General features: G+C 32.2%; 1 protein-coding gene across 1 annotated transcript; it reads right to left on the bottom strand.

The window, feature by feature from the left end:
- Positions 1-229: 229 nt before the first annotated feature.
- LOC145039400 (uncharacterized) lies at positions 230-1,080 on the bottom strand. The gene is made up of 2 exons (XM_078987465.1): positions 776-1,080; positions 230-704 (listed from the first exon to the last, which is right to left on the bottom strand). Exons 1-2 carry the CDS (start codon positions 1,078-1,080, stop codon positions 230-232), a joined length of 780 nt encoding a protein of 259 aa, XP_078843591.1.
- Positions 1,081-18,441: the final 17,361 nt, after the last annotated feature.

Raw genomic sequence — 18,441 nt, 5'->3', positions numbered from 1 at the left:
GTGTTAACAATAGTAGACACTAAAGATTTGACTTTGAAAATCATAAAGCTTACCTTTTTTTGACTGTTACACCTTGCCTGTCCATCCATTTACCCATCCATTTCCTGAGTGTGTTGAATCTTTTGACTTGTGGATGCTGTTGTTTTTTTCATTGCCACATCCCTAGTCACTCGCCTACCCTTTCTTTTCTTTTCATGTTGAGGTTGGGGATTAGTTGGATTCTTGCAGGTTAGTTGGATTCTTGCATGTTGAGGTTGGGGATTAGTTGGATTCTTTTGTTATGCCCTTCCTCCCAATAGTTCTGGCATATCTTTGTACCTCCAACAGACTTTAACTTCCTGTACTCTCCATCCTTCTCTATGACATGTTTCCTTCTTTTGGTTTTAGGTCTTCCTAGCATCCTCCTTGCAGGTGGTCGCAGTGGCTTGGCATATGGTGTCCTGGCCCACATTCTACTACCATTTAGAGGCCTGATATTTCCTTTGTAAGTCTCTGCAAACTTTTCTTTGAAAAACCATGAGCTGATCAATGTTTTAGGTTGTTGTTGTGTGTGGTTCATAGCTGCACATGCATGGATACATGGAATCCCAGATATTTCCCATAATCTACAAGTGCAGAATTGTTCTCCTAAGTCCACCTGAAAAGACTCAAATCCTAGTCTCACTTCAAATACATTTGTGTCACTAGCTACAACACTCCACAACCTATTATTCAAGCAATACATGTTAGTGAATAATCTTAATGAATACTGAATAATTTTAGTCAATAATGTTACCTCATATCTGTACACCAGTCATCCAACTTTGTCAATATTGTAGGGCATACATCTCCCTTCCATGTTAAGTGTATTGTAGACATCCTATAAAACCTCTCCATAACATACATTCTGAGCTCCTCCAACATAGTAAGTAGTGGCTTAGTCCTTGCCTCCAAAATTACTGAATTGAAGCCCTCTGATATACCATTTTCTACTGCTTCACATGCTCTACCTTCCTTATAAAATGCTCTGCTCCAACTCTCTAGGTTCCTTGCCATGAGATGGTTATAAGCACCCCCATTCATTTCTTTGAGTTCCTCCATTGTCTCAAGAAAAGATGACTATGTTGTTGACGTTGAAGCTGCCCAAAAATGTCTCTTGTAATCAATCCCATTGTACACCTTTTTAAAGTTGACATACACATGTATGGCACACTGCCTATGCTCAACTAATGGTAAATTCTCCTTTACAACCTCTACTAAGCCCTACATTCATACAAAAAACAATTAAGATACAAAAAAGACTAACCATATATAAAAGAGTAAACAAACAAAAAAGAATAAACATACCTTATGTTGATCAGAAATAACTGTCAACCCTTCACCTAACTCTAAGCCAAGGTCTTTCATAAGCAAATTAATAAACCACTCCCAGTTGTCCTTGTTTTCAACATCAACCACAACCCAGGCTATTGGATATACCTGGTTGTTCCCATCCCTACCTATTGCAGTGAGTAACTCCCCTTTGCATTGCCCTTTTAGAAAACAACCATCTAGTCCAATGACTCTCTTGCAACCCCTCATCTGTGACATCCCCAAAATCACGGCCAGAAAAGACCGATTTTGTTTATGCTTTATAAAAATCAGAGTACTTCATTTTATAAAAAGGTTGCGAAATTTGTTCCCAGAAAAACACGATAAATACGTTATTAAAACATTTTCGAAGAAACGTATTTTTATTCATCTTAAAACGTTTGGGATGTCATCGTTAATACATAAACATAATCATAAACAGAACTTACAATTATTTACACTAGTGATCTACATCTCTTTAAATCTCTCAATGTAATGTCACTTCATATCACCACCTGTGATGTAAATAAACTGAGTGGGTTAGGTTGGGAAACCTGGTGAGTACATAGGGTTTTCAACCCACAATAATATAATTGTTATGTTCAATCATCAAACAATTAACCCAATTACCCATCCCCGTTATCTTCTTTACTCCTAAGAGTCATCTATTCTGCATTCGTTATTCCAAATTCCCTTACTTCCAGGGTTATAGGACTAGCACTAAATCCATAGCTGCCGATATTCGTTCGTAAAGCACTAATTCCATAGCTGCTATAGTCTATTCATCGGGTACTAAATCCATAGCTACCAGTGCTCAACAGGTACTAAGTCCATAGCTACCAATTCCTACAGGTACTAAATCCATAGCTACCAGTGTCTAACTAATAGGTACTAAGTCCATAGCTACCAATTCCCAACAGGTACTAAATCCATAGCTACCAACGTCTAACAGGTACTAAGTCCATAGCTACCGGTGTTTGTCCCATAGGCACTAAGTCTATAGCTGCCAATGTATACTCACGTCATCTTCTATCTCTCATCATTCATCTACCCATCATCATACCCAACATATTCGTGTATATAAAATACGTATACAGTTTAAATCCTTTAAAACATGTATAAAACGTTCATCCAGTATAGACAGCAAGTATTCAGATAATATGCACACATAGCACGTAGTTTATATAAAATACTTGATATCTATGTGTAAGATGAAAGGGACTATGCACTCACAACACGTAAATTATATAATAAATACTTCATATCTATGTGTAAGATGAAAGGGACCATGCACTCACAACACGTAAATTATATAATAAATACTTCATATCTATGTGTAAGATGAAAGGGACCATGCACTCACTTGATTAGGTGGTGATTCCGAACTCAGACAGCACTTCGTTATCTCAAAACAATTTTCCTCTACAAAACCTAGTATCAATACCACTATGGTTTAGTTTTTAACGTTAACCACGACTAATTAATAGTCTAGCTATTATTACTATTATATAAGCGTTAAATAACACTCAATATAACTCATAATAATAGCCCAAATAATTATTTTAAGGTCCTAATAATGTTACTATAATTAAATAAAATCTATATTAAATATAGTATAGGCGTAGCTCACTTACAACGAGTTTTTATTAAAAACCGGGCTTCGCTGGAGCAGCGTTTCCAAGCCGAAAGCTTTTCTTCTCGGAGCCGTCGGGCGCTCCGGAGCTTTCTTCTCGTGCTAGGGAGGTTCCGTAGACTTGGGAGGGGTTTAGGGAGGCTAGAGAGAAGTTAGAGAGAGAAAGAGAGGCTTATGGTGTGAAGAAAATATGAGGAGTTCACCCTTGTATTTATAGGAAGTGTATAGTAAAGTAGTCACCAAGCTTCGTCCGTAACTTTTGCATACGAGCTCCGTTTTTGTCTATCTTTTTACCGTTGAGTTCCTATTAATGAGATCTTCAACTTTCATTTAGACCTCGTTGGCTAATTCTCATTCTATCTCGGATTTACAAAACTGTATCGAATTCGCCGCGCTCGAAAAGTAGGGACTAAGCTTCGTCCATAACTTTCGCATACGAGCTCTATTATCGACGTTCTTTATATCCACGTGTTGGTATTTACGAGTACTACAACTTTTATTTAGATCCCGTCAGCTAAAAATCGACCGATCTAAAATTCAGATTTCGGGCTATGCACTACGATGCTAAATCTTAGAAAAATCATAATTTCCTCATACGAAGTCAGATTTGGGCGTTCTTTTTATCGACGTTCTTAGTTTAACATATTCTACGACTTTCGTTTAGATTGCTAAGGCTAAATCTCGCTCTATCGTAAATTCACTATTTACGCTTCCCGGTATCGTGCTGGTTCCGTCGCGAAACTTCAACGGGTCATAACTTCTTCGTTATAACTCGGATTTCGGCGTTCTTTATATGTATGAAAACCTTGTAACATACTCTACAACTTGGTTAAGATTATTTATTCTAAATATTCTTTTGTCGAAAAGTCGTTTTCGACCGCTATTGCCTCTAATTTGACTAGCCCGGATTTGCGGGCGTTACAATTATCTCTCCCTTAGGATGATTACGTCCCGGAATCATCAACGAAACAAGGATCGTATAATGACTCCATACGTCATCTCTTCATCCTAGGTAATAATTATAACTTCTTTATTCCTTCAAGTCTATCTCTTAGACTTATTGATAGTAAGCAATACTTGATCGTGCACCTGCTCTCTACCTCAGATTAGACTCCAAATTATGGCCTATCATCATGTGATGCACATTTAGACTCAGGTCTCTTAAATTCTAAAACAGACTAAGCCTTCCTTCATGTTCTAATGTGATATAATCATACTTTAACATGTAGCATTTCTAGCTACCAACGAGCGCGATACTTCTATTGATCGCTTTGATTTTAATCGTTTGGTTTAAGTTGGACGCTATATCAAACTTGGTTCTCTGAACCACACAACATACTCATCATAGTCGGACTCGATTTGATATGACCACTAGGGTCGGAATATCAACAATCTTCTTAGTCATTACCGAAACAATGGTAACAACACACTTGAATAAAACGAAATCAATTACTAGCTTCTTGGTAACCTTGTGACTTTCCCTGATCCAAGTGTGAGTCCTGTGCTTCCGGTAGTATAGGCCTCTACTACCATTCACACCTACTCATACTCATCCCAAGTATTGTCTCGCAGTTTCCCAAGTCACCATGCAACAAATCACACAACAATTTCACACACCAGATAACAAAACGAAGATTTTATTATTTCTCGAAACTATTACATAGGTGTTCAAGTTCACCCTAGACTATGCCTCTACTAGGCTACATCATACGAAACTATGGCTACTGCATAATCCGATCTTCGGGTAAGAAGTCCTCATTCTTGATTCCTCGCATGGTTCTCTGCTTCGTCGAGGATCATGTGAAATGCCCTTGGCCTTGGTGGCGTTTCTGGTCTTGCTGCTTTATTTTTCCTTGGGCAGTCTCTGGACATGTGCCCCTTGCCTCCACATCCGTAGCATACTTTGTCATTATGTGTGCAGTCTTTGGAATAGTGACCCATCCTCCCACACTTGTAACAAGTCACTTCTTCGTTGCACTTCCCACCATGCTTCTTCTTGCATTTATCACACCATCTTGTTTCACCTCCATCTGCTCCTCCAAGTTTTGAGCATTTTCTTTCCTTGTTCGACCTCGAAGATCCCTCAAACTTTCGCTTCTCTCCTGCCTTATCTTTTTCTAGACCCTTTTCTCTTATCTAGGCCTCTACGTTCTTAGCTGCCCTAACAACTGCTTTCAAGGTAGTTTCCATTTTGACCATTGGACCAAAGTCAGTGGGCAGTCCATTAGCAAACCTATCAATCTTGGAGAGTTCAGTAGGCACCAAGTAGGGAAATAGCTTCATCCTCTCGGTAAATGCGGTGGCATACTCATCAACACTCATCTTCCCTTTCTTTAGGTTCTGAAACTCGTTGTTTAGGTCTATCAGATCTATCTCCGAGCAGTATTGCATTTTCAACTGTTCCAAAAACTCTTCCCACGACATCCTTAAGGCTTCTCCTCGTGGCATCGTATCTGCCAATAGCTTCCACCAGCTCAAGAATCCAGTTTTCAGTTGTCTTACTGCGAAGACAGTCTTTTGTTTCTCGTTACAGCTGTAGCTCTCAAACACCATCTCCATCTCAGAGATCCAATCCATAATCTCAACCGGCTTCGGGCTTCCTGAGAGGCTTGGTGGTTTCGCACCCAAGAAATTCTTGTACATCCTCCCATCCTTGTTGTTTCTCCCTTCTGGGCCATCCCTTTGCTCACCTTGAGTCCCTACTCGACTCACTTGGCGGCTGTAGTTCCCTTCCTCAGATTGCTCGGGAACTGGCTCCGTCGGTTCAACATGTACGGTAGGTTCGTCCCTATTCAACATCTGTCTCATTTCTTCCCTTTGTTCAGCTAACATAGCCCGAATCATGGCTTGAACTCCAGCCATGGTGACTGGCTCAGGCGCAACTTCTTCAACAACAGTTATTTGCTGAACCACTGGGGTTGGTTCCTGTTCCCATTTGCGTTTACGTTTCCGCTACGGGTCCTTACCATCTCGATCTATACACCGAATAAGGTGAATTTAGACCTTTACTTGACGTTTAAATCATCCTTATCGCTCCGAAACGTTTACATGCTAGTTCTAATACCGTAGTCGTACGTTTAGAATCCTAAACACATAAGGTTTCCAGATCCGGTCGGCAACAGACCATAGATCCGAACAATTAACAACATATCATGCACAAAGCATTTAGCACATAAAAGCAATTTAGGCATCATTCCTAAAATAAGCTAGTGCTCACACCTCACAATCATCGCTTAGCATTCTAAGTTTAAGTCTAGAAATAAATCCATATTCCTAGTTCGCTTAAACTAATGCTCTGATACCAACTGTGACATCTCCAAAATCACGGCCAGAAAAGACCGATTTTGTTTATGCTTTATAAAAATCAGAGTACTTCATTTTATAAAAAGGTTGCGGAATTTGTTCCCAGAAAAACACGATAAATACGTTATTAAAACATTTTCGAAGAAACGTATTTTTATTCATCTTAAAACGTTTGGGATGTCATCGTTAATACAGAAACATAAGCATAAACAGAACTTACAATTATTTACACTAGTGATCTACATCTCTTTAAATCTCTCAATGTAATGTCACTTCATATCGCCACCTGTGATGTAAATAAACTGAGTGGGTCAGGTTGGGAAACCTGGTGAGTACATAGGGTTTTCAACCCACAATAATATAATTGTTATGTTCAATCATCAAACAATTAACCCAATTACCCATCCCCGTTATCTTCTTTACTCCTAAGAGTCATCTATTCTGCATTCGTTATTCCAAATTCCCTTACTTCCAGGGTTATAGGACTGGCACTAAATCCATAGCTGCCGATATTCGTTCGTAAAGCACTAATTCCATAGCTGCTATAGTCTATTCATCGGGTACTAAATCCATAGCTACCAGTGCTCAACAGGTACTAAGTCCATAGCTACCAATTCCTACAGGTACTAAATCCATAGCTACCAGTGTCTAACTAATAGGTACTAAGTCCATAGCTACCAATTCCCAACAGGTACTAAATCCATAGCTACCAACGTCTAACAGGTACTAAGTCCATAGCTACCAGTGTTTGTCCCATAGGCACTAAGTCTATAGCTGCCAATGTATACTCACGTCATCTTCTATCTCTCATTATTCATCTACCCATCATCATACCCAACATATTCGTGTATATAAAATACGTATACAGTTTAAATCCTTTAAAACATGTATAAAACATTCATCCAGTATAGACAGCAAGTATTCAGATAATATGCACACATAGCACGTAGTTTATATAAAATACTTGATATCTATGTGTAAGATGAAAGGGACTATGCACTCACAACACGTAAATTATATAATAAATACTTCATATCTATGTGTAAGATGAAAGGGACCATGCACTCACAACACGTAAATTATATAATAAATACTTCATATCTATGTGTAAGATGAAAGGGACCATGCACTCACTTGATTAGGTGGTGATTCCGAACTCAGACAGCACTTCGTTATCTCAAAACAATTTTCCTCGACAAAACCTAGTATCAATACCACTAGGGTTTAGTTTTTAACGTTAACCACGACTAATTAATAGTCTAGCTATTATTACTATTATATAAGCGTTAAATAACACTCAATATAACTCATAATAATATCCCAAATAATTATTTTAAGGTCCTAATAATGTTACTATAATTAAATAAAATCTATATTAAATATAGTATAGGCGTAGCTCACTTACAACGAGTTTTTATTAAAAACCGGGTTTCGCTGGAGCAGCGTTTCCAAGCCGAAAGCTTTTCTTCTCGGAGCCGTCGGGCGCTCCGGGGCTTTCTTCTCGTGCTAGGGAGGTTCCGTAGACTTGGGAGGGGTTTAGGGAGGCTAGAGAGAAGTTAGAGAGAGAAAGAGAGGCTTATGGTGTGAAGAAAATATGAGGAGTTCACCCTTGTATTTATAGGAAGTGTATAGTAAAGTAGTCACCAAGCTTCGTCCGTAACTTTTGCATACGAGCTCCGTTTTTGTCTGTCTTTTTACCGTTGAGTTCCTATTAATGAGATCTTCAACTTTCATTTAGACCTCGTTGGCTAATTCTCATTCTATCTCGGATTTACAAAACTGTATCGAATTCGCCGCGCTCGAAAAGTAGGGACTAAGCTTCGTCCATAACTTTCGCATACGAGCTCTATTATCGACGTTCTTTATATCCACGTGTTGGTATTTACGAGTACTACAACTTTTATTTAGATCCCGTCGGCTAAAAATCGACCGATCTAAAATTCAGATTTCGGGCTATGCACTACGATGCTAAATCTTAGAAAAATCATAATTTCCTCATACGAAGTCAGATTTGGGCGTTCTTTTTATCGACGTTCTTAGTTTAACATATTCTACAACTTTCGTTTAGATTGCTAAGGCTAAATCTCGCTCTATCGTAAATTCACTATTTATGCTTCCCGGTATCGTGCCGGTTCCGTCGCGAAACTTCAACGGGTCATAACTTCTTCGTTATAACTCGGATTTCGGCGTTCTTTATATGTACGAAAACCTTGTAACATACTCTAAAACTTGGTTAAGATTATTTATTCTAAATATTCTTTTGTCGAAAAGTCTTTTTCGACCGCTATTGCCTCTAATTTGACTAGGCCGGATTTGCGGGCGTTACATCATCCACCCATCCTTTATAGCCTTAAAAACACATAGAATCTTTTAAAAACACTGCTACCATCTTCTTTGATATCAACGCCAACCTTTGTTGTACTATCAGGGTTTGATATGATGATCTCTCCTCCATATAGTGCTACCTGGTTGATCCTGCCAGTAGTCATATGCTTGTCTCAAAGTGCTTTCCTCTTAGCCCTATAGCATTGTCCCTTAGACACAATACATAAAAATTTCTTCTTAATTTCTTCTTTCATCTCCCTGGCTTTCATTTTTGGTCTAACACACAGTTTTTTGAAGAATTGTTTGGCTATCCAGTCAGGATTAACAAATGTGGCATGCTTGTACTCCCTAACACAAGTATGCTTATTATTAAGTCCCTTAATTTGAAATGATTTCTCTTTGTTCATCCAGGATGCCTACAGCTTGAAGGTACATCTCTTGCCTTTATTGTCTAAACCACATTTTGCTTGAAGCCTTGTACTAGAAGATTTGGTCACCTTAATTGGATAACCATTGTGAACTGCATAGTTAGTCAGGCAGAACCTTAACTCAGTCTGATTAGCATACTTTTCACCAAAATGTGGTTTCATTTTCTTCTAGTGAACAGAAGGGCCATGAACACTATATTTGGTTGGTTTTTGGTCAATCTCATCCTCGTCATCTTCAATTTCATTATCAGAATGACCTTCTTCTCTAATGACTTCATCATCAACATTTTCCTTCTTATTGTAAATAGGAACAATGCAGAAATCATAAAGAAAGGCATCAAAAGGTACCTTGAACTGTGGAAAGTGGTGTGTTCATTTGCATCATAGTCACCCAATTCTTCATCGACAACAAATGCCCTTTCTGATTCACTCTCCTATTCCGACTCTAATTCACTTTCTTCAAAATCAGAGTCGTAATATGGTCCCTTTTCCATTTCATCGAACGGTTGTGCTCTCCTTATCTTACGTCGTGGGTTCCTCACGGTAAGCTTTCACCTTTCTTCGAACTTACAGACGTAGAAACCCTAGTTAATGAGGGTAGAAACTTTTTCTCTTTTTTTGCGTAGGATAATAAATGATGGGATGAGGGGGATGACATGTTAAGTTAGGGGAAGGGGGTGACATGGACGATGCCACGAATACGTATTAGGGGCAGGTAACCGGTTAACCGACTCTAGTAGGTCATATGGTTACATTTAGTAAAAAATTAATAACACAGTGTCAAAATTGACACAAAAAAAAAACACAGTGTCAAAATCGAATTTCTGTGTAAAAAGAGTGTTTTTTGTGCCATTTACCCTTTTTTTATTGGATTGGGTATCTAAGTCCATAACTATTTTTGGTATGTACTTGATTTGATTATTAGCATGGTCCTTTTAGGCTATCTTCACCATAGCAATTTGATAGAATGAATTTTAGAGAAAGAGGTTAATTATGAGTTATTAATATAGTATATGAATAATATATTAATTAAGAAATCATATTATTTAATTAGTATTGATCAGATATTAATTTGGAATTAATTTTGTGATAAAAAAAGACTGATTAAATTGATGGATACTGATTATGTAAATCAGTAATAGTTATAGTTTAGGCTAATGGATCCTATTGGCATAGGATGGACGAAAATCTATGGGGAGCCCATAGAATTTCGTCCAAAGCTTGTCATATGGGGGTTCATGTATTACTTATGGTCTAAGCAAGGGAAATTAGGGTTTCCACTTGAAAACCCTAATAGCTCAACTATATAAGAAATCCCAAGGCATACAAAATCAGCCCTTATGAGTTTCTAGAGAACCCTAGCCGATTTTGAAACTTCACCCCTCTCTCTCTCTCTCTCTCTCTCTCTCTCCTTCTCTCCCTCTCTCTCTCTTGTTCTTCCTTGTTGCAAGTAGTGTTTTTTACTCCATTAGAGGTACAACATTTGAGGCACTAAACTCTTGAAGGTCAAGATCAAATCAACAACAAGTAAGGTAATGTTCTAACCCTAGTTTACTTGTCAATTTCGAAATTGTATGCTAATCCATATGGTTATTCCTTTGGAGTTTGTATTTGCATGTTCAATAAAGAAACACTTAGATCCAAAGCATTAGGGTTGCATATATACCATAGGAATGTTGTAGTGCTCATAACTCCTTATTTTTTTCCCGATATCTACCTTCCACTCAAAAGTGGAGCCGAGCTAGGATATCGTTATTCACATTCAAAACTAAGTTGAAAACCATTTTTAAATCTTATTTTACCACATATGCATACTATTTAAGTTATTCAATTATTTTAGGATGCTATTATAAACATAAATGGTCAAATAATGAGGATATGCATACAATACTATTTCACTCACAAAAGATATACAAAACAATGTGTGTATGAAATATCAATTTAGCAACTCTTTTTAAAAGTAAAAAACCACTTTTACTTGGCTAACACATAATCATTATACATTAGCAGCAAATCCATCACGATATAATAAATATTACATTTATAGTCCTTCGTATATAGTCATATAATATATTAACTTTTGATTTTGATTTTTTTTTTGCATTTTTAAATATAAATAACCCATCATATATATTAACAAACCATATATATTTATGTATTTTGAATTTTGTCCTTTGGCCACCTAATTTTTACACATTCAATTTCTTATTTTTTTCCTTCTAGCTCATACTTTTTGAAGTTCTGTAATGTCCAATAGTGTTTTATTCTAAATCGACACAACAAAACACGTTTGTTGAATGTAGATCCATATATTGTCTTAAATCTGTGCACCACATGTGTAGTTTCAACAATTCTTTCTCTCTCTCAGTATATATATATATATATATATATATATATATATATATATATATATATATATATATATATATATATATATATATATATATATATATATATATATATATATCCCAAATTAATTGTCCACATTTGATTTTTGAATATTTATTCTTTAATTTTGACCTTAAATAATTTTGTTTTTTGATAGATAATACTTTATTCAATATATATATATATATATATATATATATATATATATATATATATATATATATATATATATATATATATATATAGTATTTTAAATGTCTTTTTATTGTTATAATTTTTATCAACTAATATATAACACAAATAAAAATATTTAAAATCAAAGTTGAAGAAAAAAAATTCAAAAATCAAAAGTGGTCCTTATAATTGTTATAATTTATGAATATAATATATATATATATATATATATATATATATATATATATATATATATATATATATATATATATATATATTTCAACTTTTTCATGCATATATACACACATGCATGTAATATTTTCAGTTTATACCCTTCTCTATTTTAAAAGATAATAACATTCCCCACCTTTCCATTTTGTATTCGTATTAGGATGACATAAACAACGTACAACACTCGTTGAGTTTCACTGGATTTGGTTCTGCACAAAATGAATATTGGTTGATTATATCGGATACTAGATTCCTCATCGCTAATAAGTATGGTGTAATTGTCTATTTTTTAGACAAACAAGGTTCGTCAACCTGTTTTCCACTTTGGCATGGTCCGCAAGATATTTTACATCATAGATCTATTGTTATCGCCTTCGTTTATAACGGCCTATACGTCAAAGTTGATTTACAAGAATTACATTCAATGCCTACAGTTTTGTCACTTTGGCGTCACCACATATCAGAATGTGCCACTGGATGGGAAATATTGTATAATGCTCAACTTAATGCATATATTCCACCGAATACACCACGTAATAATTGTAATATTGATGTAGTTAATGTCCCTGATAATTAATAAAATTAAAATATGACATTGTTTGACGAAACTGTAGTAAATGAAAATGATAATTTTATTTGTTATAGTGTAAAAATATCATATCATATTTTTTATTGTTCGTTTAATTGTTTGTGATTGTTATTTTTTATTGTTCGAAACGTAAACAAACTCGAATTTAAACCGAAAAGTTTATAAAAAACCATGTAATTAAAAAAAAATAAACAAAAGAAAAGGTTAAGCATCTTGAGTTATACCGACAAATATATAAAAATAAACACGTAAAAATAGTTTTTTTTTATGTTAACAAATGAAAATTATTAATAAAAATCAAATTATGTATAATAAGACGTTAGCAAAAAAAGATCATTTATATAAGTTTTGGAAACCACAGATATCATGTTCGTAAAAAAAAATTATTAGGGACTGACTTTGTGATTTTTGGCAAATCATAAGGATCATTTTTGTAATTTCGATATATATATATATATATATATATATATATATATATATATATATATATATATATATATATATATATATATATATATATATATATATATATAATTTGAAAAAATAAAGAATATTATATGAAATCTATATAAACTCTATTAAAATAAAGAACAAATAAAATTGTTATATAATAATAATAATAATAATAATAATAATAATAATAATAATAATAATAATAAAAATAAATTGTTAAAAGAAAATAACAAAGGAGAAAAGGAAGAATAAGTTAGTGATTTTATTTGAAACAAAGACTAAAAGTGTAATATTCATAAACTCTTAGACTGGATTCGATCGTAGAGACTGATTGATCGGTCACCAACCTGCAAGACCTATAGAGATACAACCTATTAAATTTTAAATTAGGAAACAAAACTGAATATAAATCCAAAACCCAAGGACCATTCTATAATTTACTCTAAACAAATATATTTAAATAGTTTTCAAATCTGTAACATCTGTCATTCAATAAAATCATTATTACATATTTAATATTTTTTTAGTTAACTTTACCATCTCTAAATATTATTAAAAGAGAACATTTAATTCATCAATGAAGCTATCAGGGCCCTTGATTGTATCTCAATCTAATGATTTCCACCATTTGATCAAATTGATGACATAATCTTCTCAAAATAGAATTTAAACATTTAATTATAGAATCTTTAAATTTAGCAATTAAATTTCAAACACAATTACATTTAGTTATAGAATCTTTAATTATAAAATCTATTCATACTTTCTAAAATATATTTCACAATTCGAGCATAATTACATTTAATTATCGAATCTTTAAAATGAACAATTATGTTATAAATTGAAGCATATCATTCTATTTATATATGAAGTATCAGTTTCTCCATAAATCTGGCCAAAAACATGAATAGCCCCCCATTTTTCTCCTCTGTTTTTTTTCTCTTAAACCATAATTCCCTAATCCTCTTTGTCCTCATGTCAATGGTTGTGCTTCAATTAATGTTATGTGTGTTCATAATAGAATGTAGCACCATAAAGTGGTTCATTTTTGCTAATGTATTATTAGAATTTGTGTGTTGCCTCTTCCTTGCATCTCCAATTATGACACCTCTGTTTTGGCTTCACACAAATCTCTACAAAATGAAGTAAGCATCTCCTTCAAGACATCTTTTGAGAATATATGTCATCATTAACCCTAATTAATAATGTTAATAATTTAACTCCCTTAATTATAGTTTTTGGCTTCATAATTCAAACCTATTTAGTTTTTTTCTTTTTAGAAAGCCCATTAACTCCCTTAATTGTATTTCAATCCTATGTTTTCCACCCTTAGATCAAACTGCTGAAATCGTCTTCCTAAATGGAATGTATTTAAATCCAATAAAAACTTTCTAATTTTCAAACAAAATTAACTTAGATCCATTGAAATGAAATGTATTTAATTCTAATAAAAACTTTCCATAGTTTAAATCTTGAATTTCCAGTTATAAAGATTTTAAAATTGGTCAACATTAAAAACATATTACCAAAAACCATTTTAATTAAAGCATTAAATATCAACCATTAATATAAATCCATTTATATTAGCAAATCATTAATATAAAATCCATTTTTATTAGTAACCATTAATACCAAAAAATCAAATTCAAATTATCACATAGATATATGATTAATCTTTGAATCAGCAGCTCACATTTATTTTCAATCATTTTTTTTCAAACCTTCTCCTACAACATCATTCTTATTGCTTATAATTTTGATCATCATTCTCTGCTTCAAACATTCGTTGTTGTGCACTAGAAGGTCGATACCTTCTTTGTCACAACTTACATGAAATCGATTAACAACTTTTATGAAACTTTTAATAAATAGGAAAAACTATTACTTACCTTTAATCCAGAAAAAATAATGTGCTTTGATAGAAACCAGTTAAAACATAATATAGCAAAGTACTTTGATAGAATGACAAATGCATCCTACCCATTTTCCTATTCATGGCAATCAATTTTTTTTGTGTATTCGTTTAGCATGATACATCTATATTTTAATCCGAAGAGTAAATCATTAATTTAGTATGTATAATGTTCATCAGAAGTGTAAATCAGTAATTTAATTTAAACATTGATAAAATCGTGAGCCGCTACTATTTATGTTTGTTTGATTATCTTAACTTGGTTACTGTTTTTGATTTTATATAATATCTTAATTTGTTAGCTGAATTACAAGGATTGCAATCTTGATATAGAACTTAAATAATTTGTTAAGATAAATATATGGTAATACCAAATAGAAAATGGAGGATAGGTGTATAATAAGAATAAAGATATTTTTTTAGTGTTTGAATGTAAATTAATATCTTAATATGATATTGAATTACTACATTTCTAACTTTAAATTGAAATCATAACTAAAGGTTATTGATATTGTTAGATGATTTTTTTTTTAAATGTTAAGTATGATTTTAGGGTTTAGGGACAAAAGGTAATTTTATTTGTGATAGAATAAAGAATGAAGATTTGAATTTACCTTTTGAAGGTATCAATAAACTCCTAAATTTATGTGATTTATTTTAATTTGATTACAAATTAGATGCAAGAAACCTTTAAGTAAGGAAACATAAGGGCAAAAGAGTAATTCGACTTAGGAAACTAGAAAAACATTAGGCCGGAAAAGAAATTCAACAATAGATGACACGTATACTAAAATGATATTTTAGCATGATACTTCCATTTTTTTATCCGAAAGCTAAATCATTAATTTAGCATGAACTATGTTCATCAGAAGGGTAAATCGGTAATTTAATTTAAAAATGGATCAAATTGGTTGTTGTTACTATTTCTTTTTGTTTGACAATCTCAACTTGGTTACTGTTTCTGATTTTATTGTCGAATATAATAACTTCATATTAAACCACTTTTTAGGAATGTACGTGTAAATTACATTGTTATAACATTTTTAACAGTAACCCGTTGTGATTTTTTCGTGTTGTAAATGTCTTTTAATTTATTTTTTATTCACTATTAAGGTGATGGAGTTTATAAACAATTTAATCCCGAAAATGTTATATTATAATTATTCTAATTTGTATATGTTTCTATAGAGTAAACACAACATTTCAACTATTGTTTACTATAACTAAGAAAATTATATTTCTATTTTTGAAATCTCATAAAACATCGCATAAGGTTTTTTTGGCTTAACATATTACATCATTAAATCAAACAAAACAACAATGTATAACTTTTCATACTAAATGCTTAACCTAATAACTTGTACTCGATACTCAACAACCTCTATAAATTGCAATGGCTATGTTATTTTTTCCATATTATCGCAAAATACTTACCATGAAAAAATAACTATTAATTTAAACTACAACTTAGTTTTTTTATCGGTAACAACAATATACAACACTTAATATTAACATTCTTGCATTCATATTAATACATGAACTATATCAAAAGTATAATAAGAAGTTAGAATCTAAATTAAGAATGATCGTATTTCCTTAAATATAAGATTTACAGTATTATAGACAAATTTTTTATTTGATTCTTAAATTTTCTATGTGGTCGTTTTTATATGTTAGAATCAAATTGCATAATTACAATTAACATTTTTTTATTAAACTTTGTATGCAGGTATTAAACATTAATAAATATATTGTTGAAGGAACATTGTTCAAAATAAACGCATAATCTAAATACATGTTAATTTAGTTCATTTCATATATTTTTCTGTAACATTGGATTTTTTTTGTCATGTTACATTTAAAAGATGAGTTATTAGAATATACACCTTAGGTGTTTGACAAAATGTGTCAAAGAATCTAACACAAGTTCTCTACGATCACCTCACAACTAGGTATAAATTTTATTTTATTTTTCTAGATTTTTAGCATCATGTGTTTTTGATGTTTGCAACTTCGTAGTGTTACGTGTTTTTTTTTGTCTCGTCCTTAAGTTTTTCTATCGCTGATAGGGCTTCATTTTATTATTATTATTATTGTAAACTATTGATTCAATCTATTGCACTTTGTTATGACTTTTATCAGCGTGATAAGATTCTAACAAATTGTCACTTTCTTGATCTTTTAGAAAAAGATTTTCTAAGTAGATTACCATATACTGTTGTCGTATTCTATTTTGTTGATTAAGCGGTCTATGATTTGGCTATGATGGTTTTTACAGATTATGTTTGGAATGATAATTGTTCTTGTCACTAAAAATACATCTAACGAAAAGTGAAAGACAATTTTTTAAATTAATACCCTCATCTAACTTTAAATAATCTTTTTTCATCTTTGATAACATGTAACAGAGTTTTGACTAAAATTTTCAATTTTGTCGGCATATAACAGGTTATGGCTTAAATAATGATATTATATATTTGGATAATTAGGTTTTCTTAGGTTCTTAAATTATTTTGCAAAAAGTGATCCAATTTGGTATTATTGATCTCACAAAAGCAAGTCTCGTGTATCTTTTAGCATATCCATTGACTTTAATAGTAACTCAATAGTTTCTTGTTTATATTTGTTTTTTTTTTAAAAAAAAATGTTAAATCTTGATTTAATGAATGTCAAGTCAAAATAAAATTCTAAAGTAACAAATGTTAAATTTAATAGATAAGCACTTGTAATACAGAATACATATTATATTTCCCAAATAAATAACCAAAAACTAACCTCATCTCCAAATAAATTACATTTTAACTAATATCAATAAATTATGATTATGGTGTCTTGATTTTTAATTATACATTATAGAGAGTCGGTTAATATATAGCCAATATTTTTATATTCGTATCGTTTTTGAACTACAAAAATTATATTCAAATAATAAAAATGAAATGGAACATATACGATGGAAATAATGCAAAAATAACCTTCAAATTTGGTCTGATACAAAAAAGTAGTCTAAAACTTATTTTTAAAAGCAACAAGAAATAACAATGGTTTCAAAAAGAAATGAGAAATTGCAATGAACTTTTCAAAACTATCAACAATGTATAATATAAGATCATAATAATGCTAGAAAAACATCGAGTTTAGTCTTATGTGAAAAAAGTAATTTTATATGAAAGTATGATTGTAGTAATACTAAAAGAACCTATATGTTTTTTATCCGATGCAAAATGGGTCGAAATATACTTCTAAATCAATAAGAAATAGCAATGAACTTTTAATTAATCTTGAATAACCATTTAATAACTATATGTAAAAGATATAAATACTCAACAGTTAAGGCCATCGACCTTACTCGAATATCCATACGTCTTGAAGTAAGCATTCATTTTTCCATTGTTTTATCATTATCATAAAATAAAAAAAGAAATCATAATGTGTTTAAATTATTTAATTCGTCTCATAATAACAAGTTGTGTACCAATTATGTATTTTGACATTTTTAATGAGTCATGGACAATATCTAAATCGATCAAACATAATTATTTTTATATTTATTTGTTAGAGTTTCTTTATATTTAAAATTGTGCGGGGTTTATGTGGTTCCTATCGAATAAACATAAATAAGTTGCTATTTTTTGAAATAAACAATTCTCTTTTGCAATATAACCATGAAATAACA

This window comes from Lactuca saligna, chromosome 4 (assembly GCF_052625555.1).
Source record: "Lactuca saligna cultivar CGN05327 chromosome 4, ASM5262555v1, whole genome shotgun sequence".
Taxonomy (NCBI): Eukaryota; Viridiplantae; Streptophyta; class Magnoliopsida; order Asterales; family Asteraceae; genus Lactuca; species Lactuca saligna.
This window is presented reverse-complemented; position numbering and strand designations above follow the sequence as displayed.